Consider the following 25,000-nt stretch of genomic DNA (forward strand, 5'->3'; position numbering starts at 1 on the left):
TTAAAGGCAAATTAAAAAAAAACTGAAGAAATCAATAATTGCAGCAGTTGCAGTGAGTAAAATAGCTTTAGTCGTCCAGTAAATTCTCACATTAACAGACTACACTGACATTAAGTTGAATGATCAATCCTTCATCTGCAGCAGATTGATCCTGAAGCTTTGGTTTCCCTGTTCGGAGGTGGAAGATGTGCTGGTCACAGCTCCGCCCACATCGACTGTCTGTTCCAGTAAACGGCCACGCGATACGCTGAAGGTGATGTCATCGTCCCCGTGAGACCGACCAATCATTATGTCATTAAGTTATGCATATGAGGCGGGGGAGGAGGAGGGGGGAGGGGGAGGGGCCGCTAGCGGGTTAACAGAGCGTTCGGATCAATAGACTCACGAGGTTTTACTCAATGTTTTACTACCTCAGATAAGAACAAGAAATTCTTAAAAAGAAAATTCAAATTTTTGTATTTCACGAATTCAGAAACAACAACGACTTTGTTTTTTGTCCGTGTTTGACCCGTAAAGGTCACGCAGCTTCACCGTTTCCTGCATCCCTTCTCTGAGAGGCTCTGGTGGTTTCCTGTCATATTTCACGGTATCCAGAGCTATTCGACATGCTGCCTGCTGATTGGCCGTCAGGAGTTCAAGACGGAAAACAATAACGTTTCTGAGGCTTTTCAGTCCAACAGACAAAACCCACCGAACCGTTCACGTTTCAGTCGGATGCACTCAATTGGTCGGCCGACAGAAAGTCATTGGAGCTTCTGCATTAATTACTCGCTACTTCCTTAAAACTGTTGTTCAGGCGAACAACAGCCGGGGAAACAAACCGAGTCGGTTTATGGATCGACACGATTAATTCAGAGAGCGCAGAGCTCAGAGAGAGAAAAGAAAAGAGGAATCAATGGTGGGAAACAAACGCTTTTCATCTGGGAAACCAACACGGTGATGTGATCTGTATGTGGACCGGAGTGATGGAGAGCTGAGATGACCAGAGGAACACCTAACGAGACACGTGAAGGACGACACAGCAATATGTGATCGTATCGGTACGGTATTATTGTGTATTATTGTGTATTATATTGTGTATTATTGTGTTATTGTGTGTTATATTGTGTATTATTGTGTATTGTGTATTGTTGTGTATTGTTGTGTATTATTGTGTATTATTGTGTGTTATTGTGTATTATATTGTGTATTATTGTGTGTTATTGTGTGTTATTGTGTATTATATTGTGTATTATTGTGTATTATTGTGTATTATTGTGTATTGTTGTGTATTATTGTGTATTATTGTGTATTGTTGTGTATTATTGTGTATTATTGTGTATTGTTGTGTATTATTGTGTATTATTGTGTTGACCTCATGCTGAAGAGCATCTTCAATTGTTTTTTTTAATACAAAGTGATCAAGAACTTGTGTGGAGAGTTTTTTTTTTCTGATTTAAAGCTAAACCAGGAACACAGAAGATCTACGTGGATATTTTATATTTTAACTTGTAAATATTCACTTTATCTGGAAAATAGTTCATCAACAGATGAAAACATTATGTTTTTGTGCATTATTATAATCCTGGGATGTTGCTTTTAACCATTTCACGAACAAACGTTTGCATTAGGCTCCGCCCATCCTCCTACGTTTACTTTAATAGAATTCATTTTATTTGCAAACCAATCAAGTTAACGTTTTAGAAATTGATTTCGGATGTTTGAACAAATACAGTTCGATGTAAAATTCTCAGGTGATGGTTGTAACTGATGCCCGCTCACAGCTATTTTTCATTAAATTAACTTAATTAAACGACACCTTAATTCATTTCTCAATATAGTTTGGATGACTTCATGCTTATGTTGAAGTTCAACAGATTGTTTCTTACATTAAAATAAAATTAGGCGCATCACATCTTGACCATGTTTATATTTGTTCTCCTCAGTGTTTGAACTCCTCCGGCCATCGGACTGTCCCACCTCCTCTCATGGCATTTGAATGCGTCGTTGAGTGTGCCGTGACCTCTGACCTTTTCCGCCTCCTGCTGCTGCCGTCTCTTGCCCTCGGCCGCGGCCCTGCGCTGCTTCTCCTTCCTGCGCTGCTCCTCCATCTTCCTCCCTCTCTCGTCGGCGCTGCGCTCCAGCTGCTGCTGCGCGCGGCGCTCTTTGTCCCGCAGCGCCTCCGACAGCTCTGCACACACGGCGGGGGGACGGCAGGGGGGACGGCGGGGGGACGGCAGGGGGGACGGTCAGCACATAAACCCAGAAACCAGCATTAATAAGTGTCTTCAAAGTGACCTCGGCTCCGGTTTTCCGGTCTTCCATCAGGTCTGAGGTGCTTCAGTGGAAACATGAACATGTGGATGTGTCGTTTCATCCACTATTAAAACTGTTGGAGCGACATTCAACCCACCGGCATCGACCGCCGTACGGTGCATGTCTTGTTTCTTCCTTATATGGTCAAAGGAAGTGATCTTGTTCTGATTGAAAACCTCTTTAGTGATTTGTGACTTTGGGATATATAAATAAAATGTACTTAAAAGCTGCCTTTTGTTCTGCCCTTCTGTCTTAAACAAGTGTTAAAGATGAAAAAATTGCAGTTGAAAGTTTTTTTTTTTCTCAACACTTTAAATTCACATAAATGTTTCTGTTGATACGTGATTAATTATATTTAGATAAACATGTAAACGTGAGACCTGAAACTGAATATTTTTCCCAACTAAAATAAAATAAATCCACATACTTCCTTGCCAATGCTCAACCACCCACGCCGTGTGTGTGTGTGTGTGTGTGTGTGTGTGTGTGTGTGTGTGTGTGTGTGTGTGTGTGTGTGTGTGTGTGTGTGTGTGTGTGTGTGTGTGTGTGTGTGTGTGTGTGTGTGTGTGTGTGTGTGTGTGTGTGTGTGTGTGTGTGTGTGTGTGCCAGTGACAGATGAACCGGACAGACCACGCGCAGCTCCACCAGCTGGACGGTTACTCATTACCTTGTGTCTTCTCTCTGTCCTCCCGTTCCTCTTTCGCTAAATGTCCCCGGGAGCCTTGAAGACAGGTGAAAGGAAAAAAATGGAGATGAGTTCAGCTGCCTGCAGGTCGGACATACGTTTTATATCTTTGATGAAGCATCACGTTGCTTCCAGCTGTGTCTGAATTTCAGATCCTAAAACAACCCAGTTCAATGATTGTGTTTCCCTCAGTAGGAAAAAGAAAGGCGGTGTTTATATGAGCTGTTTGTTCCTGCAGCCGCTCCGCTGCGTAGATTTCATCTCGATGCTGTCAGACTTCCAATTAATTATGTTGTGGATTATGAAGCACATCAAAGGCTGTAACGCGATTAGACGTTTACCTGGAGGGCTTCTGTGATTGGACGGCGATCGAGCGGGAGACGCGTGCCTATTGGGTATCGGCGGTGCAGGAGGAGGGACCAGATCTGTGTTTTGGATGAGAAGGGGTCGACACGATTCACGACACCAGAGACGCAAAACACAGAGAAACAAATGTAAAGCTGACATTAAAGCTAACAATCACACACACTTGGACGTGGCGTCCAAATGCAATACACCCCCTGTCAGTCACTGCGGCGCCTTCGGGGTCAGGTGTCAGCGCGGGACGCCCCGAGTCCTCCGGCCCTTCGCCCTGCTCTGTTTTTTATTCCTCAATCTGTCACGCTGACGTTGAAAGAAGCTCAAGAAAGGACACCGATCGATCTCCGTCCTCTTCACACACTCACGTTAAGACATGCAAATACATGCAAATCTGGTCCAAGTCCCCGGAGTGTCCCATTGGTCCTTCATCTACACTTTAAAAGACATCACGTGCTTTAAAAAAAAAAAAAAAAAAAAAAAAAAAAATCAGCTGAATCACGTTTTTTTTTTAAGGACTTTCTTTAAATAGACGTAAGTGACAGCGGACCATCGAGCTGCTGCATTGATGAAGGAATGTGGCTGTTTTTAATGGAAAATATTGAGCTGTCGGCCTTTAAACAACAAACAATAATGATAAAATATAACGTTAGGATTGAGGATCCTACAGTAACACATACCAAACACATGCATATAGTCAGAATACAGAAAAACATCCTGACCAAACATCTGCCCGGTACACTGCAGGTATTTTACTCTGAACATGGAGCTGCAGTGACTGATCCATGAAAAAACACGACACTATAAATAGAAAATATACTTCCATAAACAACCTTACAAACGTCAGGTATAAAAACACACCACGGAAACTGTTAACAAATATACATCCTTAAAATAAAGCTTGTTTAGGTTAGCAGAAAAAGGGCTTGTCCATGTCCATGTCCATGTCCATGTCCATGTCCTGGTGCTTCTGTAAAGTAATCCTTCTCATTCTGGAGATGTGTCGTCATCTACCAGAGATGTGTACATATGTACATATATATATATACATATGTACATATATATATATATATATATATATAAAAATAATAAAAATCCATTTTTGAATGTTGTTCCTCACCTGTCATGTCAGCAGGGCTCGGAGCCACCTGGGTCATCGAGTATTTTGCACCACGACAAGAGAACAAGAAAACAGCTCGTCCGCCGAGGAGAGCAGCCGGTGCGGCTCCGTGACTCAGGGAAAAGACCGGAGGAGGAGACGCGAGCAGCGGCGGAGCGGATCTGTTGGAGGGGCAGACCGGAGCGGGGGGGGGGGGGGGTCACCTCCAGGGTTTATTTATTTTTGGTTTATTTTCTTACGCTTTTGTTGCATTGGTTGTTTTTTTTTCTCGGCTAAAAACCCTTAAATAAAATAGCTTCATTTTAAAGGATCGCAGTACGATTTAAAAAAAATAATAAAAAATAATAATAATTCAACGGTTGGTTTCCATCACCTCACAAATAAAAACATTAAAAGAGACGTAGACAATGTCACACAAAAAAAATGAAATATTACCGATATATATGAGGCTGTAAATGTCTCTTACCTGTTTTTAAACAATGAAAATTAATAATAAACTGCGATTTTTTTTTTCTGTCTGTTTCTGCTGTTTCTAAAACGGAAATATAAAACCTGCGACCGCTTCACAGTTGGCTAATTTACATATTCATGCGCACGCCGTTAATGCGTCGCCTAGCAACCAGGTGGTGTGCCGCTGCTGCCTGAGAACTATATGCAGCTCGGCGGAGGAATAAAACCACCTCCGGAGCGGAAAAACCAATCAAAACACCTTTTACTGATTGTTTGAATCGATTCTTTTCGATTTAAAGGTGGGTTAGAATCGTTTCCCGCCCTTAAAGAAAAATGCCTCTCTCCCTCTCACGTGATAACCGCCTCATCTGGTGCGGCTATCAAATTGGCTCGTGTCAGAGCGCACGTGCCAGGCACAAGCTGGCCCAGCGGCGGCGTTACGTCATTGTTATTTCAAAGTGATGCCCTAATAGACTCAGTGCCGCTTTCATCTTCTCGACACGCGCGTTCACTGAGTGACGTCAGATGGCAGCTCCAGAAATAACAAAACATTTGTCCAATATAATCCACCATGAAAACGATCACACGCTGCGTCTTTCCGCATCACGAGCAGATTACTGATGGGGTCTACTGGGCACACGTCCAGGGCCCCAGGGAGTCCGCGGGCCCCTGGTTTCATCCCAGAAATACACAACAACCAAAACGAGACAGAGATGTAAATTAAATGACAACGGAGACAAAATGGATTAAAAAGAAATGCAAAAGCAAAATGTGACAAAACTGCAAAGAATAACAAAAAGACCACAAATAGATGTTGAAAAAGAAAGAAGAGATGCAAAATGTTCAGACTGAACAATATAAAACACAAAAGGTTGCAAACTGAAAAGATAAAGGTGCAAAAGGACCAGAATTTAATGCAAACTACCACCAAAAGCTGCCAAAATGTTCCCGTAAGAGACATTTAACCACAACAAAGAGACGCAAAACAATTAAGATGAGATAAATGGGACAAGGTGACGTAAAATAATCAAAATGTGACACAAGACAAAAAACAGAGAGACACGAAGCACCGATGAAGAGAAGACGACCACGGGGAGGGAGAGGAAAACAAAGTGTTTTGAAGCTGTAAACATGAGAAACTAAAACGCAGGCTGCAGCCCTGAAGGCCTCCAGGCCGGTTTACCTGGAAGCTCCACGTCGCCACCATCAGACCGGCACAGGAAGTGCACCCAAGAAGCAACGCTGCCAGGTCAGTGGAGTTAAGATCTTTATTGGAAACCAAGCCTTCAAACATCATAGTACTTTTTTTTAATTATTATTTAATTTTTTTTTTTATTAATTCAGAGTTACAGCAACAACAGCAACAGGCCCCGTTCAGGCTGGAGCAGTGGTTCCCAAACTGAGGTGCGGGGGCCCCCTAAGGGAACGCGGGCAGGTTTTCTAGAGGAGGAAGAAGATAGATATAATGCACTGTATATATAATCACTGTGACTCTAGAGGTTCAGACGATGTGTAAGACAGATGGCTGTGCTGTGAGGTTTTACTGGTTTTACTGGGGCGGGGGCGTATGTGGCAATGGTGGACAGGTTTGGGAACCGCTGGTCCAGCGTGAGACGGAGCGGCGGACCGGGCCGAGCTTCACCAGGTGCTGCAGCCGCAGAGCGAGCAGCAGAGTTAACAGAACATGGGAACAAAAGAAAAAAATACCAGGCAGAAACACAAATAAGGGAAACGATAGAAAATTACATTAGATTCTTCCTTTGATTGCGGGGTGGGGGGGTGAGGGGGGGCCTTCGTTAAGGCCATGGTTCATCCCAAAACACTGTGACACGCTGCCAGGAGCAGGACACGAACAAAAAGTACAAACATGAAGGATATAGAGCCACAAAAAAAAAAGTTATTATCTGTCATCGATAAACAGCTTTCAGACTGTCTCACAGCTACAATGATACAGAAAAACAAAACAAAAAAAACATCTGGTTCATCTTTTTATTATCGATTCCAAAGATACTGTTTCTAAATTCCACAGAGAGTGAAAATAATATAAATACAACTTCTTGTCTTGTTTTTTTTTAATTTTTTTTAAAACATCACGTGCATTTGGTGCTGGATATTTTTGCAGTCTTGAGGTCGATCTCTACAAAACAATGAGCGACTGTTTCCTCAACATTAAATGCAAAAAAAAAAAATAGTATAATAAAGAAGGAAAAACTCTGAGTGAAACAGCAGAGTTGTCGGGGGTTTTTTTTTGTTGATGTAAAAAGTAAAAAAAAAAGTTAAAATAAAATCTAGCAATGCTCCAGATAGTCACCCAAATTGGTGATCAGCCAACTCCTGATTCTCCAATCCAACTGCTTGAAGGCAGGAAAAAAAAAAAAGGGGGGGTGACTATCTGCATTGCCGTGGTTACCAGGTAGCTGGCTGCAGCCGCTTACAGCGAACACTCAAAATGGTCTTTCTAGAGCAGCGTCATCGTTAACAACAAATCAAAAGGAGCCGGTGGTGGTCCTCCTGGTCCTCCTCCTCCTCCTCCTCCTCAGCTGTGAAATGCACTTAAAAGTTCTCCAAACAACAAAGACGTCAAACTGGTGGTAAACAAACTGGAATAAACATATTGTGTATTAATGAACGGTATTGGATTGGCATAGGCTTATCTTAATAAAAATAATTATTGTCGGTGTGCTGTAATCGGCTCAAAATATCCTAATTGGAGCATCTGTAGTAAAATCCCATCATCCCCTTCCAGCAGCAGGCGCTTAGATCTGCACAGAAAAGACAGGAAACTCGGTTAGTTCAACTTAAAGAACATTTCACGTGTTCTTTTAACAGATTTAACAGTCCCTCCAGGAAATTAATTTTTAAACAAAACTCCCTTTATTAACACAAATAACTTCATTGACAATCAGCAAGAAAAGGTACGTTGAATAAAAAAATTTAAAAAAAACTTACATCATCAATGTCTTCATCATCATCGCCGATGTCATCGAACTGGATCTCGTCGTCATCTCCGGGCCCGAAGGTGTCTGTCTCGTTGATTTTGGCTGTGAGGAGAAGTTTATCAATTAAATGATCATCTCACTGCTGCAGCAATAGTTTCTACTCCACGGTGACGCAGAGGCAACAGAAAGGGATGATAACGTTGTAATTAAAAAGTCAAGTGAAATGAGGCCTTCTGCTGGTGAAAGTCTGTAACTGCACACGTTATTCGACAAGAGTCCTGAAGTTTTCGATTTGGAAGAGACCAAAGTACTTCTTCCTCTCGTCTGTCCCAGTTTCCCTCCTGGACTCTTGTCCCTTCGAAGACATCCTGATTATGTCTGCAGTGAAACTCACCGTGCTCCGGCAGCTCTCCGTACGCTTTCAAACTGCGAGCCTCGTCTGCGTTGTACTTCAGGATGACGTCAGCTTTGTTGTCCTGAAACACAAGTTGAAGGTTTTGAGTCCGACGCTCTGCCGTGTTTAAAGTCAACACGCTTCGTTGATCTAGCCTCCGAGGTAAACGACAACAGTAAACAAAGCTCGCCGTCTTGAAGATAGCAGTTCAGACGTCTTTCTTCAAACGTGTACGAAGTTTAAAGGATCTCAAGTTATTGATAAAAATGACAAGATATGAAAACTTCTATTGACCTCGTGTTCCTGTAAATCCATAACTTTTCTCAGCTTTGGCAGAAATCAACAAATCACAATCAAAACTAATCAGAAGAAGCTTTTTTGGACAAAGTCCAGCAGCCTCTAGATAAAAACCCGGACTGACTACGACCCGGACGACCGAGAACCTTCAGATACACAACGACTGAAAGAACGGAAAGAAAAAAGATCCGTGTGTGTGTGTGTGTGTGTGTGTGTGTGTGTGTGTGTGTGTGTGTGTGTGTGTGTGTGTGTGTCTCCCACCCACCTGGTAATCCCTCAACCCGACCAGGATGATGTCTGACGTGTTAATCCAAACCTGGAGGAAGACAAAAGACAGCAGAGATTACACCGAGTCGTACACTTCGTGACCCTCACACACACACACACACACACACACACACACACACACACACACACACACACACACACACACACACACACACACACACACATAACACAAACACACACACACGGTCAACGGAGTCCACGCTGCCACATTAACAGTGGTTGACCAGCCACGGAGAAAACGCTGAGGTAGCATTAATTGGGGGGGGGGGGTCATGTGTGTGAGCCGGTGGGTTAAAAAGGTGAGAGAGGACACTCCGGACTTTCCCACCTTTTTCCGGAGTTTTCCTCTGATGTGGCAGAGCCGCTTGGTCCCGTCGAAGCACATGGCCTCCAGACGGCCGTTCCCCAACATCTTTATCACCTGAGCGTATTCTGAGAGACGAGAGAAGAAGAAGAAGAGGAGGAGGAGGAGGAGGAGGAGGAGGAGGAGGAGGAGGAGGAGGAGGAGACGGGTCAAAATATACACAACGAGTTCTGACAAACCACCAGAGTCTGAATGAGAGATTTAAAGCTAGATAACCTAAAATACTAATTATTTACAATGGCTATTATTTCCTGCAGCATTTAAGAGCGTTTCTACTGATGTCCTACCGGAAACTAACATCTTTATTATGAAATAAGCCATTTTAAGAATTTTATCTGAATAAAACCACAAAAAATAAAAACAGTCAAATTGGGTTTCATTGGTCAAAAGCATCTGATCACTTCTGGAAATATAATATTTGTGATAGAAAAGTGTGCGATGAGTCCAGAAAAAGAGCTGCGGGTGGAAATGGAAGAATCTCCGGTGTGTGAACAGGAAGGTTCTTGCTGTTGGTGGAACAACAGAAAGAGGAAGAACGCTTTCAACAGGAAACCAGGCAGGAGAACAATCCTGCTTTTAGAGCACATTATTACTTCACTTTCACCCTACGGAGGGTTTTAAAGATGCTTTTCCTGTCGACATGAACTATACAAACCCCTCTGTGTGATTGAGCTGAATTAATGCAGGTTATTTTTGATTATTTAAATCCTCATAAACACACGCTGTGGATATATAAATATTTCAAGAAGCTGCAGAGAAAAAAAAATCTCAATATTTACAAGCGATGCCGTGAACACATTTCAGCCGTGAGGACCGAAAGTCGTCTCCTCAGACGGATCACCGCCGGCCTGTCGGGTTTTAACAGATTCCTGTTCATCCTGCCGACTGTCCTCATTTTTAGTTCGTCTCACTGATCCGTGTTTGAATCTGCAGGTTGTTTTGGCCCTAAAAATGTTTAATTTACTCTAATTTACATTCTCATGTTTGAGGACGTTAAAACTATTCAAATTTTGTTGCCTTTTTTTTTTAGTCTGAAACTGATTAATCAATTATCATCATTATCCTTTTCCCGGTTGTTTAGTTTTCTTTCGAGTGCAGCCGTCAGTAAACCGAACCAGACCTCACCCTGTCCGTCCTCTTTGAACACCAGCTCTCTCTTCTCAGACTCATTCTCGTTCTTTCCACGTCGCCGATTTTTTCCTCCTTTTCCTGAAAGCAGAGATGAAAAAAATCAAGTTATCAATTCTGTGACTTTTTAGTTTTTAATCACGTCATTTTCAGTTTATTCTGCTCTTTGTGTGTAAAATCTAGTTGACACACTTCCTCCTCGAATCATAAATGTTCTCATTTTTTATTTCATTTTGGAGAACGAGCTGCTCACTTTCATTTCAAAAGCAGCTGGAAGCAAACAACAAAAACAAGAGACGCACACATCTGTACACCAACGTTGGCTGGTCAATATGAACCAGGTGGACGTTCCCTTCTTACTGGTGAATATTGAACTTTACTCCACAACACGTCTGAACTCTTTACGAGGTACTTTATAAGATTATAATCTCTCACCCTTCCTGCCAGATGGAAGGCATGTCAATATAGTTTCACGTGTTTTTTGATAAATTGAAAGTTAAACCTTTAACATCTACAGCAGTAATATTAATCTAAAAGTAGAATAATCCTCTTTAGCGTTAAAGGTCAGATTTAAAACGTCCTTTTTGATAAAGTTCCTCGTGGAGCTGCTCAGGTGAAGCTGAACCATCCTGCAGAGATGCTGTTACAGGCCGAGGCTGCTGGGGGACCTCCCATGATGCACTGGGCTTCTTTCCTCTCTTCACTCATAACTCTCATTAACTTCATGATGGTTTCTGTCCTTTCTTTTTACAGATGTCCACCGGTCGTCTCGGCTCTGCGGTTGTAGTTCATGTCTTGTATCTCCATGCTGTCCTTTTCTCTCTCTGCTCTCCTCTCACCACCAACCCAGTGGAGGCAGATGTTCTCCACCTCTGGTTCTGGTTCTGGTGGAGGTTCCTTGGTTCTGTTGGAGTTTGTTCTTCCATCTGTTGTTGGTTTTTCTCTTAAGGCTGTAAATTGAATTGCTTACATCTAAAAATATTTTGAACAACTAAAGTTGTGTACGCAGGACTTTAATGTGTAATGACGTGTTTTCACGGTGTTGTATTAGTACTTCTGAAGTACTCCGTTACAGGACGCGAGTACTTCTGAAGTACTCCGTTACAGGATGGGAGTACTTCAGAAGTACTCCGTTACAGGACGCGAGTACTTCATTAGTACTCCGTTACAGGACGCGAGTACTTCTGAAGTACTCCGTTACAGGACGAGAGTACTTCATTAGTACTCCGTTACAGGACGAGAGTACTTCATTAGTACTCCGTTACAGGACGCGAGTACTTCATTAATACTCCGTTACAGGACGCGAGTACTTCATTAGTACTCCGTTACAGGACGCGAGTACTTCAGAAGTACTCCGTTACAGGACGCGAGTACTTCATTAGTACTCCGTTACAGGACGCGAGTACTTCTGAAGTACTCCGTTACAGGACGCGAGTACTTCTGAAGTACTCCGTTACAGGACGAGAGTACTTCATTAGTACTCCGTTACAGGACGAGAGTACTTCATTAAGTACTCCGTTACAGGACGCGAGTACTTCATTAGTACTCCGTTACAGGACGCGAGTACTTCATTAGTACTCCGTTACAGGACGCGAGTACTTCATTAATATTCCGTTACAGGACGCGAGTACTTCATTAGTACTCCGTTACAGGACGCGAGTACTTCATTAGTACTCCGTTACTTCCCAGTAACAATGGACGGAGGTCCGTTGAAGGCCCAGATCCAGAGGTGAGTCTCAGGCGGACAGTCGGTCCACGAAGACTCGATGATCTCGAGTCTTCGTGGACCAGATTTCATGAATTTATTTCCAGACTCGTTGAAGTCTTCTGACTCCGGACCGGACCGGACCGGACCGGACCGGGCCGGACGGGCCGGGCCGGGGTGCGGTTTACCCAGCTAGCAGTCGGCTAGTTAGCCGCGTCGGCTAGCAACCGCATTACAACGGTAAGAGCGTTAGCTAGCTGGCTAACGGGCACGAAGAGCTGCACAACTTTTAATAAACGTAACTTCCTCCTTTCAGACAGAACCGGTCCGGTCCGGTCCGACACGGACCCGTGCTAACTTTAGCGTTAGCCCGTCGGTGTCACGTTTTCGCTGCGTGCGTCTTCCTCGCGGCGAGCGCGCGCGCGCACACACACACACACACACACACACACACACACACACACACACACACACACACACACACACACACACACACACACACACACACGTCGTGTCCCACCTTTATTTTTGGGCATGTTCTTTCCCGCCTCGGTCGCTTGTGATCCGCTCGGTGGAAAACAACCAGGTGCTCCGACGCGGACTGTTTCCCGTTGATCGCGGACTGTTTCCCGGTGATCGCGGACTGTTTCCCGGTGATCGCGGACTGTTCCCCGGTGATCGCGGACTGTTCCCCGGTGATCGCGGACTGTTTCCCGGTGATCGCGGACTGTTTCCCGGTGATCGCGGACTGTTTCCCGGTGATCGCGGACTGTTTCCCGGTGATCGCGGACTGTTTCCCGGTGATCGCGGACTGTTCCCCGGTGATCGCGGACTGTTCCCCGGTGATCGCGGAGGTCTGAACCGACTGAGCTGCTCCGTTCGTCAGCGCTGAGCGTCTACACCGGTCTGCGCATGCGTGGATGGAGGTATTCAAAAGCCGCGTTGCTTTATTGATAAAAGAGATCGTTACAGAGACAACGGCGGGAAAACAACACAAACAGCCAATAAGCACTCGGAGTTAATGTTAAAGTAGGAATATCTGATAATACAAATTCATTTTTTTAAATATTTTATTAAGTCCAGTTTAATTTTATCTTTAATTGTATTTTTCTACCAACTACGTTTATTGTTTTTGTGATTTATGCACTGCAAAAGATTTTTTTTTTAAAGTCTGAAACCACCAAATGTTATACCCCTTTAAGTGGGTTAATTTATATTTATACATTTATTGAACTCTCCGTTTTTCCTTGAATTTAAACATCATGGAAACCAGTCGAAGCCTGAGTTGGTTGTACTCCTCCGCGCCACCAGGGGGCGCACTGAGTTGGTTGTACTCCTCCGCGCCACCAGGGGGCGCACCGTCCCTCCCACAGGCCGCTGCTCATATTGCAGGAAGAAAAATAGACCTTTTTGTTGGGGGGTAAACCGACGGGCCTCCCGCATCCAGTCAACCCTCCATCGACTAAAGGTTCCTCATCATCTGTTTCTGACGCGCAGTTTAACCGTTGACTTCACCTGATAACGAGCCAGCCGGTGCAAAGTGAGAAAAAATAAACTCGTTCGGCGTGAACTTCCGGCCGCGTCTCTCTCGGTCGTTGGAGCTAACGTTAGCCGCGGTCGTGTTTTCAGGTCTGTGATGGCTGACTCCGGCAGCAGGATCCAGGTGAGTGTTGACGTCATTCTCACGTTTATTTAAAAGATTCGGACAAAATATCGCAGCCGGAGAAGAGGTGGTGAGTCTTTATTCCAGAAAGGAACTCGAGTTCAACAGAAGAAGAAGAACTTTGCTCCTATTGTTCAGCTTCTTCTTAAAACAGCAGATTTTTCAATGAACCCTCGTTTTCAGAAACGTGTTTTCATGTTTGCTGCTGTAAACATGCTTTTAAAGAAATAAAAGCATTTCCTTAAATACAATTGTTAACTAATGTAATTTCTTTATTCGTGTTTTATTAACGTCATGTTGAACATATTTTAATGTTGTATGGAACTTTTATTTCTTGCATAAAAGAACAAATAGAAACAAACACTCGTTTTTAATGTAAAACGTGGATTTACTTTAATTCTGAAGGACAACGAGATACAGTAGTGATGTTATTAATGGTAATTATTATTGTTTTCCAATACTTGTACAAAATAATGAAGACAACAGACCCGTAGAAGAATATGTTCGAGCATTTTAAGTGTGAGATATTCATTTATTTGCTGCCAATTTTTTTGTCACTTCAGGCGTCTTCTGAGCAGCCGGCGCTTCGAGGTGGAAACTGGGACTACGCAGGCGGGATGGACCAGATAACGGTGGTGAGGATCGACGACTCCCACATCGCCGGGGAGCCGTCGCACGGCGGGGGGAAGGCCAAAGCGGACGCGCCGCAGTACTACGAGGTGGAGTACTCGCTGCCCGCCGAGGACGAGCCCGCCGCCGAGGACGAGGACGACGGCGTCTACGTCATCGAGTACTCGAACCCCGAGGAGGAGGGAGAGAGCTACCAGTTCACCATGTCCGTGGACCGCTCGCTGCCCGCCAAGAAGCCGGCGGTCAAACGAGAGAACGCGGCGCCGTCCAGACCGCAGAGGCCGAGGCACAAGGTGAGCCAGAGGAGGCGGCTGCTGGAGGAGGCGCGGCTCAGGAAGGAGGCGGCGGCGGTGAGCAACAAGAGCGTGCTGGCGCTCGGCGACCACAGCGACATCATGGCCATGAACTCGGCCGCCGGGAGGAAGACGCTGATGTGCTCCTTGTGCCCGCCGCCGGGGAAGCTCTTCAAGCGGGCGTCGGGTTTGGCCGTCCACCTGAAGCAGATGCACCACACGGAGGGCAGGAAGACCTTCTTCTGCTCCACCTGCCAGCAGAGCGTCCGCACGCAGGTGGAGCTGGACGCGCACACCAAACGCCACGCCAACCAGGAGGCGGTGTTCACCTGCCGCCTCTGCGCGGCCGGGCCGGCGGGCCAGACGGGCCAGACGGGCCAGACGGGGTACTCGGGGTCACGGTGGGGTTTGAGGAGACACATGCAGAAGACGCACGCCGGCGTCGTCCCGCGCTGCGACGTCTGCAGCAGAGGCTTCAAGACCATCGCCTCGTACCTCGCCGACCAGTTCAGGCACGTCGGCGTGACGCCGTACTACTGCGCCAAGTGTCGCATCTACGAGATGACCGAGAGGGGTCTGAGCGTGCACATCAGGAACCACAGCAGGAAGAAGGAGGAGGAGGTGGAGAAGGAGGTGGAGGTGGAGGAGGAGGTGGAGAAGGAGGTGTCGGAGTCGGGCGGAAACGCCCCGCCCACGTTCGGAGCCGCCGCCGATAACTCGGCCACAGACGACTCCGACTTCTGACCTCACGGACGACCTCTGAGCGACCTCGTCTGTGTCGGGCTCACGTCTGACAACAACAACAACAACAACAACAACAACAACAACAACACGACCGCCTGTTTGTCTGTAAACTGATTTCACTACAATCCGCGTGAAACAAACAAACAGCAGCTCCGAGCTTTCAGTCGCATCACATGATCTTCCTCACGTCGCCTCCAACGGCCGTTTGTTTTATGACGACTTTTCATCGGAGAATAAAAACTCCAAACATCTTCGGCCCGCTGAGGAAGAGCGCGCGATGCGATCGAAAGCAGCTGCTCAACACATCTTACTGCTTTTTATCTGATGTACAAACTTTGGTTTGGAAAGAAAAAAAAAAGATGAAAACATAAACTGATATCAGAAGAAGGAGGAACTACATGTGAAATATATTTTTAACAAGGATTTAAGTTGTTTGTGAAGTAAAAACAACAAAAGACGATCGTGTGAAGTAGTCGGTGTCATTTTTACATTTTAATTAAAAACAAAAAAACGATGTCCCCAAACGTCTTTTATTTCCTGTTTATCACGTGTTGTTTACATTTCAGCTCATCTGACGACGTCTCTGAGGAGATTAAAGAGTTTCAAGTTATTTTGTGAAACAGAAATTAAAAACTTTTCTGTTTTTTATTCCTTAAATCATCACAGGGCCCTTTAGGATTTATGTTGGGACCCTTTAAGGGGTCCTGACCCGCAGATTGGGGACCAACGTAAATGAGCCCAAAATGTGGATGAAAGAAAAAATAAGATATGTTGAATTTAACTTCTTTTGAGCTAAAACAAGTTTTATTTTTTCAAAATATAAAATATCCTGTTAAACATTTATATTTTAAACTCTTAAAAGAATATAAATAAATAAATAAATCACGAGTCAAAGGTGCTAAAAACCATCCAAATATGAGCAGACTGGTGGAGAGACGGAGATGAGCTGCAGCTGTGTTTCTGGTTTTATTGATGTTTGTTTAGTTTTTATTATATTTGAAATGAAATCCAGTGTTTGGGGATGAAATGTTTGTTGTTTTTTATGTGTTTTTTGTTAATTCTTTGCTGTTTGAAGTTTGATTTGTTTCTGAAACTTTGTCAATTAAAGGGAAACCCCACTGATTTTTAACGCTGTCATTTTCCTCATTGTGTGAATATTTTGAATCTTTTCAATGAGGCTGAATTAAAATCCTGAAATCTGATTTAAATCCCAAATTTCAAGCGGCATTTTATTCATTTAAAGGCTGTTTGTTTGTTTGTTCGTCTTTTTTTTTTTTTTTTTTTAACAATTATTAGTTTGGGATTTGTATGAAAATGTTTCATACTTTTAAAAGATCAGCTGATGTAAAAAAAGATTTGTCTCCTCTTGTTTGCATCGTGGCTCCGAAAAGTCTCTTCTGGTTTCTGTCTTATTTGCAAGTGATTTCTTTTTGTTTGACTTTCTGCATCTAATCAACGACTCCGGTGTCCTCATGTTGTGACCTAAACAACTCTGTGTTACCATACGAAAGCAGAGACAAAGGCAACGGAGGTGACTGTTGGTCACACTGTATAAAGCTGAACTACGGAGGACATCTGGAGCCCTGCTGGACACCTCTCCTTGAGGGGTGGAGTTCTCCTTGAGGGGTGGAGTTCTCTTTGAGGGGTGGAGTTCTCTTTGAGGGGTGGAGTTCTCCTTGAGGGGTGGAGGAGGGGTGGAGTTCTCCTGGAGGGGTGGAGTTCTCTTTGAGGGGTGGAGTTCTCCTTGAGGGGTGGAGTTCTCCTTGAGGGGTGGAGTTCTCTTTGAGGGGTGGAGTTCTCCTGGAGGGGTGGAGTTCTCCTTGAGGGGTGGAGTTCTCTTTGAGGGGTGGAGTTCTCCTGGAGGGGTGGAGTTCTCCTGGAGGGGTGGAGTTCTCTTGGAGGGGTGGAGTTCTCTTTGAGGGGTGGAGTTCTCTTGGAGGGGTGGAGTTCTCTTTGAGGGGTGGAGTTCTCCTTGAGGGGTGGAGTTCTCCTGGAGGGGTGGAGTTCTCTTGGAGGGGTGGAGTTCTCCTGGAGGGGTGGAGTTCTCTTTGAGGGGTGGAGTTCTCTTGGAGGGGTGGAGTTCTCTTTGAGGGGTGGAGTTCTCCTTGAGGGGTGGAGTTCTCCTGGAGGGGTGGAGTTCTCCTTGAGGGGTGGAGTTCTCCTTGAGGGGTGGAGTTCTCTTTGAGGGGTGGAGTTCTCTTGGAGGGGTGGAGTTCTCCTGGAGGGGTGGAGTTCTCCTTGAGGGGTGGAGTTCTCTTTGAGGGGTGGAGTTCTCTTTGAGGGGTGGAGTTCTCTTGGAGGGGTGGAGTTCTCTTGGAGGGGTGGAGTTCTCTTGGAGGGGTGGAGTTCTCTTGGACCAAAAACATCCATTTTGCTCTCAGCCCTTCATTTCGGATTCCTTCTTTTTTTCACATCCTTCATTGATTTAATTTAAATTTAGTATAAAAACAACAACAACAACAACAACAACAACAACTTCCAGCCAGTAAACGACGAACCAGAAAACAAGTGTTTAAAGTCAATAAAAAACTCGACGCCTTCTCAGCTGAATATTGGTTTTTATTGGTTTTAATAGAAAGTCCAACTCTCGCTGCAGGTACAAAAACAGAGAGCTGGCGTAGCAGCAGGGCTGAACGCGTCTCCGACGGGGTCACAGAGAAGAGGAGGAGGAGGAGGAGGAGGAGGAGGAGGAGGAGCGAGATGAAGAGTCAAAGACAGACAGAAAGCTATTCCCCTGTTCATAATTACAGAAACATAAAATGAATTCTTTTACATGTCTTTATCCCAGAGCTGTACATGGAGAGATCAACACTTATATATTCAATAATTATACAGAGAGCAGAAAGAAAATCTGCAGTTCATCCCTTTATGTTGACGGACATTCAGACGAGCCGAGAGGAAGCAGTTTCAACCCGAAACCGGAGGATTAAAGGAGACGCTCGGCGAGGAGACGCTCGGCGAGGAGACGCTCGGCGAGGAGACGCTCGGCGACGCTCGGCGAGGAGACGCTCGGCGCCGGTAAAAGACAAAATATTTTCTAAAAGTTAGACGTGATTTAAAAAGCAGCCACCAAAGAGTCAAAATGATCAGAAAAATGATAAATTTATCAGATGAAATGTCAAAATAGGTCAAAAGACAAAGTAAAACATTCTGGTTTACCAACGTTTGTCAGAGAAATGTCAAAATTCTGAAATGAATTGTAATTTTTTTTTTAAAGAAAAACTGAATTTTCACTTAAAATGTCAAAAAATAACCCAAGAAATGTCAAAATAATCAAATTGGAAGTTAAAATTCTTTGATGAAAAGTGAAAGTGATCAAATAAGTTGGTACATTTTTTAAAAGAAGAATTAAAAATTATCACCTAAAAAAGGAAAAATATCAGAAAGTCTAAATTGTCAGATACAAAGTGAGAATTAAGAGCCGGAGGGCAAAAATACGAGACAAAGTCGGACTGAAACATTTTGAATTATCAAGTAAATTGTCACAATTTCAAAAGAAAAAAAAGTCAAAATCTTCACCTATAAAGTCAAAAATATGACAAAAACAGTCAATATTCTGTCTGATTGAGTAAAAGTCATCAAATAAAATGAGAAAGCTTCATGAAAAAAGGAAAAACTTCGACAAGCTCTGATTTTTAACCAAACTTTTTTTTTGCCTTTTTTACCTGAAAAGTTTTTTTCTCATCATTTTGTCTCAATAAGATGTTTTTAGTTGTGACTATCATTCATATTTTTTCAGGTCGACGTGGAGCCAGATGTTTTTACCCCCCCGTCCCCCCGTCCCCCCTCCTCCCGGACGTAGAAAAATGCATCGTCGTCTTGAGTCATGACACCTGAGTTGCTCGACATATTTACAGTTCTGTTGCACGTGGAGGCGATCGGTCGGCTCACAGGCGGTCGGAGGCTCGGCCGGGTTCAAGTGACAGTTCGTAGGAAGCAGGAAGACAAAAATAATAATAATAATAAAAAAAAAGACTCCTCGAGTTAAGGAAGCTTTTAAAAAAAGGCCTTCCTGAAACTTTTCTGTTTGAATTTACTGACACGACTTAAAGCTGCACAAGATTTCAAAAAACAGTTTTCCTGTTTCGATCGGAGGATCTGCGGCACGTTGTTACGTTTCATTTAAACAAATGGTTTTATTAGAGCTGCAACGAATCAGCAGCTTCTTACTTAATAAGTTAACTATGAAAAGTGTTTTTTTAAAGCAAAAGAAAATTCAGAAATTTGGATATTTAGCATTTTTTAAAGTCTTCTTTTGGTTTATAAAGTCGTTTGCAAGCAAAAATGACAAAATTATCTTGAAATGTAAATATTTACATTTAGGTTGTTGATATTAAATGAAATATTATATTCAAAATTTGAATATACTTCAGGAAGATGTTACGAGCCATTTTCTGAACTTGAAAATATTTTTCTGGATTTATGCGGTTTTGAATTCAACTTTTAGATATTTTCAGAAGGAAATTTAACATCATGCACTTTTTTTAAATACTTTATTTTAACTTTGGCTTAATTTTTCTTTTAAAAATGTCCAAAATCGAACAAAATATTCTAGTTCACTGAAATCAAATTCTAATTCTGAAATTAAATTTATTGAGACGTTGAATTCAGATTCTCAGGTTTTTTTTAGGCAGACTGTTTTTTTTTAAAGTAAAATATTTTGATATTTTATGTTTTTATTTCAACAGTAATTCTAAAACTTAATATTTAGTTATTTACTAGTTGCTCATAAGAGTGAAATACTTTGAATAAATCTGTTGCTCTGAAGTTCTTCAACTGTCAGAATACTTTTGATATAATAAGTGACACTGATGCTCCTCAAATGTTCCTCCCTCCCGTGGCCACCAGGGGGCAGCAGCAGGTCAGCTTGTGCAGCTCTAAATCAAAAGGCAGCATCAGCAGAGATTTTTCTGCTCAACCTTTGATTATTTTAGACTCGACTTTTACTCCCTGATTACTTTTTGGTTTAAAGGATGAATCTGTTTGAATTCGACATTTTTCTGACCGTCAACAGATCCCACGACGAGTCAAACCAGCGCCGAGATGAACCTCGCTGTTGCCAAAACTACCAGGAAGACAAACATCAGTGAGTCACGCACACTCTGACTGAATCCCACAAACACGTCCTGCTGCCACGGAGACTCCCCGCAGCACCGAGCGGGGGATTAATCCGCCGCTGGAAATAGTCCCCGACAAATGCGCTGGTTTCTTCCTGTTTGTTCACCAAAATAAAAGCAAATTTTTGAGGGAATATCTCTGATGCTTTTGGAGACTCGGTGTGCTCTGAGCCGACGGCCAGACGGAGGAGGCGCATCGTGGGATTTGTTGACGACAGAAAACATCAGGATGTTAGTCGGTGTAAATCCTGCCGGGACAAAAGCTCGATTGTGAGTTTTTGTCCCCGACGGGCCACCGTCACACTCGGGGCCGTCGTCTTTGTTCTTTTGCAGATGAAACATGAAAACACTGGAAGTCTCTGCAGAAAAAAAACAACTAATTCCAGCTCCTGAGAGACTTTCCTTCCCCCAGAACTGACTCCGGACCTCCGGCTCTGATTGGTTCTGTTCTGGGTTCTGCAGGTGAATCTGATGCTGAATGTCGACGTGTGATTTCCCGCCTTCTGTCCCGTTCTGCAGACGCCGTCGTCTCACAGGCTACTTGAGGTTTAAATGCAGGATCTACAGCTACGCAGTAACCATGACGACAGTATGATAACGAGGTCCCTAGCTCTTTAAATGCATACCTTACATGTTCCTATGGCCCCCCCCCCCCCCCCTCCGTAAATAAATACAGTACTTTTATTTTCCCGGCGTGCTGCGTCTCCGCGAGGCGCCGCTGATTGTCCAAAGCAAGAAGAGTCGACAGGTTTCCTCAATCCGGCTGTTGATCAGTGAAGGTGAGACAGCAGGAGACATCCAATCAGAAGAGCCCGTTAAGGTGCAGGGCGGGGAGGGGGCGGTGCTAGGAGGGGAGGGGAGGGGAGGAGAGGGGGAGGTGGGCGGTCTCTGTGCTCCTATTTGGCTTTAGCAGTTCCCGGGTCCATCAGTAGTCTGTCCCGCCGGGAGGGGGGGGGGGGGTCAGATCGAGGTCAGAGTTGACAGGAGGAGGAAGAGGAGGAGGAGGAGGAGGAGGAGGAGGAGGAGGTCACAGGGCGGTGGAGGTGAGCTTCTTCATCCCCCTCCGCTGGGCCAGAGTGGAACATCCCACCGGCTCCAGAACCGGGGGGACGTTCCTGTTGAGGGCCGAGTAGGTGGCCGCCATCGCCCCCTGGAGGAGGAGACAGGAAGCACCATTAGATTTCAGCTTTCATGACTCTATTGTTGACTTCTAATGTTGCTGTTTCAGTTCAGGACGAATCATAGAGCACAAATATCTAAACTTAATAATAATAAGGAAGGAAGGAAGAACGGCCGAGACAGACGGACAGACGGACGGACAGACAGGCGGACGGACAGACAGACGGACAGACAGACGGACAGACAGACAGGTAGAGGGACAGACGGGCTCACCTTGACGAGGTGCGGGGCGTCCTGCCTGTTCAGGGTGTATTTAGGCAGCTGGTCTCGGTGCGTCACCCAGTGGTGTCTGAGGACCTGACCGGCCGTCAGACGCCGGTGGGGGTCCACGTGCAGCATCTTGGACACCAGGTCCTGAGGGGTCAGAGGTCACATGTCAACTCTGTGGGTCACACACTGATGAACACACACTGATGGACACACACTGATGGACACACCTTGGCCTCAGCCGACACCGAGGTCCAGTACCCTCCGCTGAGGGAGAACTTCCCGCTGCCGATCCGAGCCAGAATCTCCTCCGGCGTGTCCTCGGGACCGTTCGCAAACGGAGTGAAGCTGGAAGGAGAGACGGAAGAAGAACAGAGTCAAACACCCGGAACCAAAACTGAAGACGTCAAAACCGGGAGACGACCCGGAGTCCTCAGGTGTTGTGATGTCACACGGCCGTGTGTTTAAAGGGTCGGCGTACCCCGTCAGCATGGTGTACAGCAGCACTCCCAGACTCCAGATGTCGCAGGCTGCGTCGTAGCCCTGCTTCTTCAGCACCTGGTGGACACAGGAAGTCAGTGACGTCACCCGTTATGTTCGCAGCGGTTTGGAGCAGGAAGTGACCATATTTGGATGAGCTGGGGGAGGAGCCAGCGGTGGATCTGACCGATCTGATCGGAAACCTGACGATACTACGTCCCGCCCACCGATAGCTGTAACCTGACTGCACCACAGGCCTGTCAATCAAACAGACACGCCCCCAAAAACATGTCTTCTTGAATCTTCTTTTCTAATGAATGAGGGATTATTTTCAGATGGACCTCCAGAAAACTAAGAAGAAGGAGTGACTTTAGCTAACAACACCGAGATAACTGATGGACACATTTTATTCACTTTGGATTTGATGAGAGAAGTTGAATGGGAGTCTATGGAGCCGGAGGCTTTTTGGAGCCGACCTCTAGTGGCACTCGCTGGTATTGCAGCTGAAGACACTTCCATCTCGTTGTTTTGGACCCGGAAACTACGAACACTTTTATATACAGCCTCTGGTTTTTCCCTCTTTAATGAAAATAAAATGAAGACAAACAAAATGTCGGCCGTACCTCCGGGGCGACGAAGTTGGCGGTGTAGCACGGCGTCATGAGCAGGCCGTTCTCCGCTCGCAGCTGCTTGGCGAACCCGAAGTCGCAGATCCGGATGGACTCGGCGTTCCCGCTCTCATCCACGTACAGGATGTTGCTGGGCTTCAGGTCTCTGTGCACCACCTTCAAATCACAATTCAGGTGGTGTTTTTTTTGTTTTTTTTTAATGCAAGTATTGAAGCAGAGGAGCTCCAGTTGATGTTTCTACGTAGACTCACCCCCTGAACGTGCAGGTACTCCACCGTCTTGGTGATGGTGTAGAGGACGGCGCTGGCTTCCCGCTCGGAGAAAAACTTCTGTCGCAGGATTTTGTCCAGCAGCTCGCCTCCTTTCATCAGCTCCGTCACCAGGAACACCGAGCGGCCGTCGTCGTACACCTGCGGCACCAAAATAACGCCGGCTTCTCATTAAACAAAGCTCTCTAATTATGAGCAACTTAAAAAGCTAAAAATATGTCATATTAGAGGTTTATAAGTGCTGCTGTTGTTTTTGAATTAATCAAAATATCTTCCAAAATCCCCGTCTGTGTTTATGTTATAATTCATCATTTAAAGCTGGTTTTTAATAGGAAATGTAAAGTCTGATCTGTTAAAACATTATTAATCACTTTGTCGTAAACCTCTGGATGCTGGAGAAACCATGACTCGGCAGGTTTCTTTTTGATCCGACGCTGTGCAGCAGCAGGTGATCGACTTAAAAGTGACCCAGCTTTACAAAACGAGTTAAGCTCGGTGATGTCGGGTGAACCGTCTCATCTCGCCCCGAGGCTCCAGGTTTCTTATTGTACCGCAGCGCTGCAGTGATCACAGCTGATTTAACTCAAAATACAAGTAGAAAAAACAACAGATGAAGACTAAATAAGTGAAGTGATCTGTTCATGCAGCAAAGATGGGAAATCTCTGAATCAGCTGGTTCCTCTGCAGAAATAAGTCAACTCTGATGAGCGTTCAAAGTTTAAAAAAAAATATTAGAAAATGCTGCTTTTTAAGTATAGTAATAATAATAATAATAATAACACTTTTTATTCACAATTTAAAACATTCGTTTAAATGTAAATAACGTTCGAAGTGTTACGAACTGTTCGAATTCAAAATGTATTCTGTGTGCAGCAGACCGTTTGAAGTAGTTGTCCTTGTCATCCAGCAGAGGGCGCTCTGACAGATCACCATCAGATTGATCTAGTATATTCTCCCTACTAATAAGTGAAACACACTAAATATTAAAAAATAACTCTTAATTTTAGCAGACTGAAAAAATAAAGGTCGAGGAATAAAAGAATAAATCGGTAATTTAAGTGGAGATGACTTCATATCACTTTAAACAGGTCGGTCTAAACCCAGATTTAATTTGATACCAGATTTTAATCTCTGGACAAACTGCTCGACAATCTGAGTCAAAGAAGTCCATGAACATTTACTTTTTTCGTGCGGGAATCTGAAACATGAATCTGTTGTCTGACTCACGTCCTTGAGGGTGATGATGTTGGGATGCTGTCCATATCTCAGCAGGATCTCCACCTCCTCCGTCGGGTCTCTCTTGGACTTGTTGATGATCTATAAATATGAAATATTAGGTTTTAAAGACGCTATCAGGGGACTGAATTCATGGCTTTGGTGTGTGTGTGTATAAGAGTGTAAAAGCAGACGTGGTGATGGTGCTGCTTCACCTTGACTGCGTACTCCATGCCGGTTCCTTTGTGTATGCAGCGCTTGCAGATGGAGTACGAGCCGACGCCGATGTCCTCTTTGATCTCGAAGGCGTCCGAGAACTGCGATGTGCTTCTGTGAAGTTGCTGCGCGCCAAAGACACAAAACGCAAAATACAACGTTACTCACGATAATTAATCATCGAGGCTTTTAGGGTTCAAGTTAAAGGACAAACCCACGAAAACACTCTTTACCGAAAGGATTTTATTGTTTCTGTATATATTTAATTAAAACCTTTTTCTATTTTATTAAAGGTTGAAGCTTCAACATAAATTCTGTCATTTCTGATGTAATCTG

The 25,000-nt window shown here is 44.5% G+C and overlaps 4 protein-coding genes across 9 annotated transcripts in view; 1 reads left to right on the plus strand and 3 right to left on the minus strand.

Annotated features, from left to right (window-relative positions):
* Positions 1-5,025, minus strand: part of map7d2b (MAP7 domain containing 2b) — a 24,969-nt gene extending 19,944 nt beyond the window's left edge. For 2 of the 4 annotated variants that reach the window (XM_069706835.1, XM_069706832.1), the window contains exons 1-5: positions 4,924-5,024; positions 4,458-4,618; positions 3,322-3,405; positions 2,963-3,016; positions 2,010-2,170 (exon numbers count right to left, since the gene is read on the minus strand). In XM_069706835.1, coding sequence (XP_069562936.1) covers positions 2,010-2,170; positions 2,963-3,016; positions 3,322-3,405; positions 4,458-4,494 — 336 coding nt within the window. In that variant the 5' untranslated portion in view covers positions 4,495-4,618; positions 4,924-5,024. Of the gene's footprint in view, positions 1-2,009; positions 2,171-2,962; positions 3,017-3,321; positions 3,406-4,457; positions 4,619-4,923 lie in introns of all 4 variants that reach the window. The other 2 variants (XM_069706834.1, XM_069706833.1) reach the window with 2 other exon arrangements.
* A 1,857-nt stretch (positions 5,026-6,882) lies between these two features.
* eif1axb (eukaryotic translation initiation factor 1A X-linked b) lies at positions 6,883-12,700 on the minus strand. The gene is made up of 7 exons (XM_069706836.1): positions 12,543-12,700; positions 10,315-10,398; positions 9,154-9,257; positions 8,803-8,853; positions 8,241-8,322; positions 7,857-7,948; positions 6,883-7,669 (listed from the first exon to the last, which is right to left on the minus strand). The coding sequence occupies exons 1-7, from the start codon at positions 12,556-12,558 to the stop codon at positions 7,664-7,666; spliced, it is 435 nt and encodes a 144-aa protein (XP_069562937.1). The 5' UTR covers positions 12,559-12,700; the 3' UTR covers positions 6,883-7,663.
* Positions 12,701-13,412: 712 nt separating this feature from the next.
* On the plus strand, positions 13,413-16,481 carry LOC138625729 (zinc finger protein 568). Of its 2 annotated transcripts, XM_069706838.1 has the most exons (3): positions 13,413-13,685; positions 14,249-15,229; positions 15,260-16,481. In XM_069706838.1, exons 1-3 carry the CDS (start codon positions 13,659-13,661, stop codon positions 15,350-15,352), a joined length of 1,101 nt encoding a protein of 366 aa, XP_069562939.1. In that variant the 5' UTR covers positions 13,413-13,658; the 3' UTR covers positions 15,353-16,481. The 2 variants fall into 2 exon arrangements, with proteins under 2 accessions (XP_069562939.1, XP_069562938.1); XM_069706837.1 differs by having other exon boundaries at positions 14,249-16,481.
* Positions 16,482-19,249: 2,768 nt separating this feature from the next.
* Positions 19,250-25,000, minus strand: part of rps6ka3b (ribosomal protein S6 kinase, polypeptide 3b) — a 36,948-nt gene continuing 31,197 nt past the window's right edge. For both annotated transcript variants that reach the window (XM_069706845.1, XM_069706846.1), the window contains 8 exons: positions 24,664-24,789; positions 24,461-24,550; positions 23,216-23,374; positions 22,959-23,120; positions 22,337-22,413; positions 22,086-22,203; positions 21,862-22,002; positions 19,250-21,619 (listed from right to left, as the gene is read on the minus strand). In XM_069706845.1, the coding sequence (XP_069562946.1) occupies positions 21,497-21,619; positions 21,862-22,002; positions 22,086-22,203; positions 22,337-22,413; positions 22,959-23,120; positions 23,216-23,374; positions 24,461-24,550; positions 24,664-24,789 (996 nt within the window). In that variant the 3' untranslated portion in view covers positions 19,250-21,496. The remainder of the gene's footprint in view (positions 21,620-21,861; positions 22,003-22,085; positions 22,204-22,336; positions 22,414-22,958; positions 23,121-23,215; positions 23,375-24,460; positions 24,551-24,663; positions 24,790-25,000) is intronic.

The sequence above is a fragment of the Brachyistius frenatus genome, unplaced genomic scaffold (genome assembly GCF_029030835.1).
Source record: "Brachyistius frenatus isolate BFR_SWC_R1_liver_20210118 unplaced genomic scaffold, ASM2903083v1 Contig_65, whole genome shotgun sequence".
Classification (NCBI taxonomy): Eukaryota; Metazoa; Chordata; class Actinopteri; family Embiotocidae; genus Brachyistius; species Brachyistius frenatus.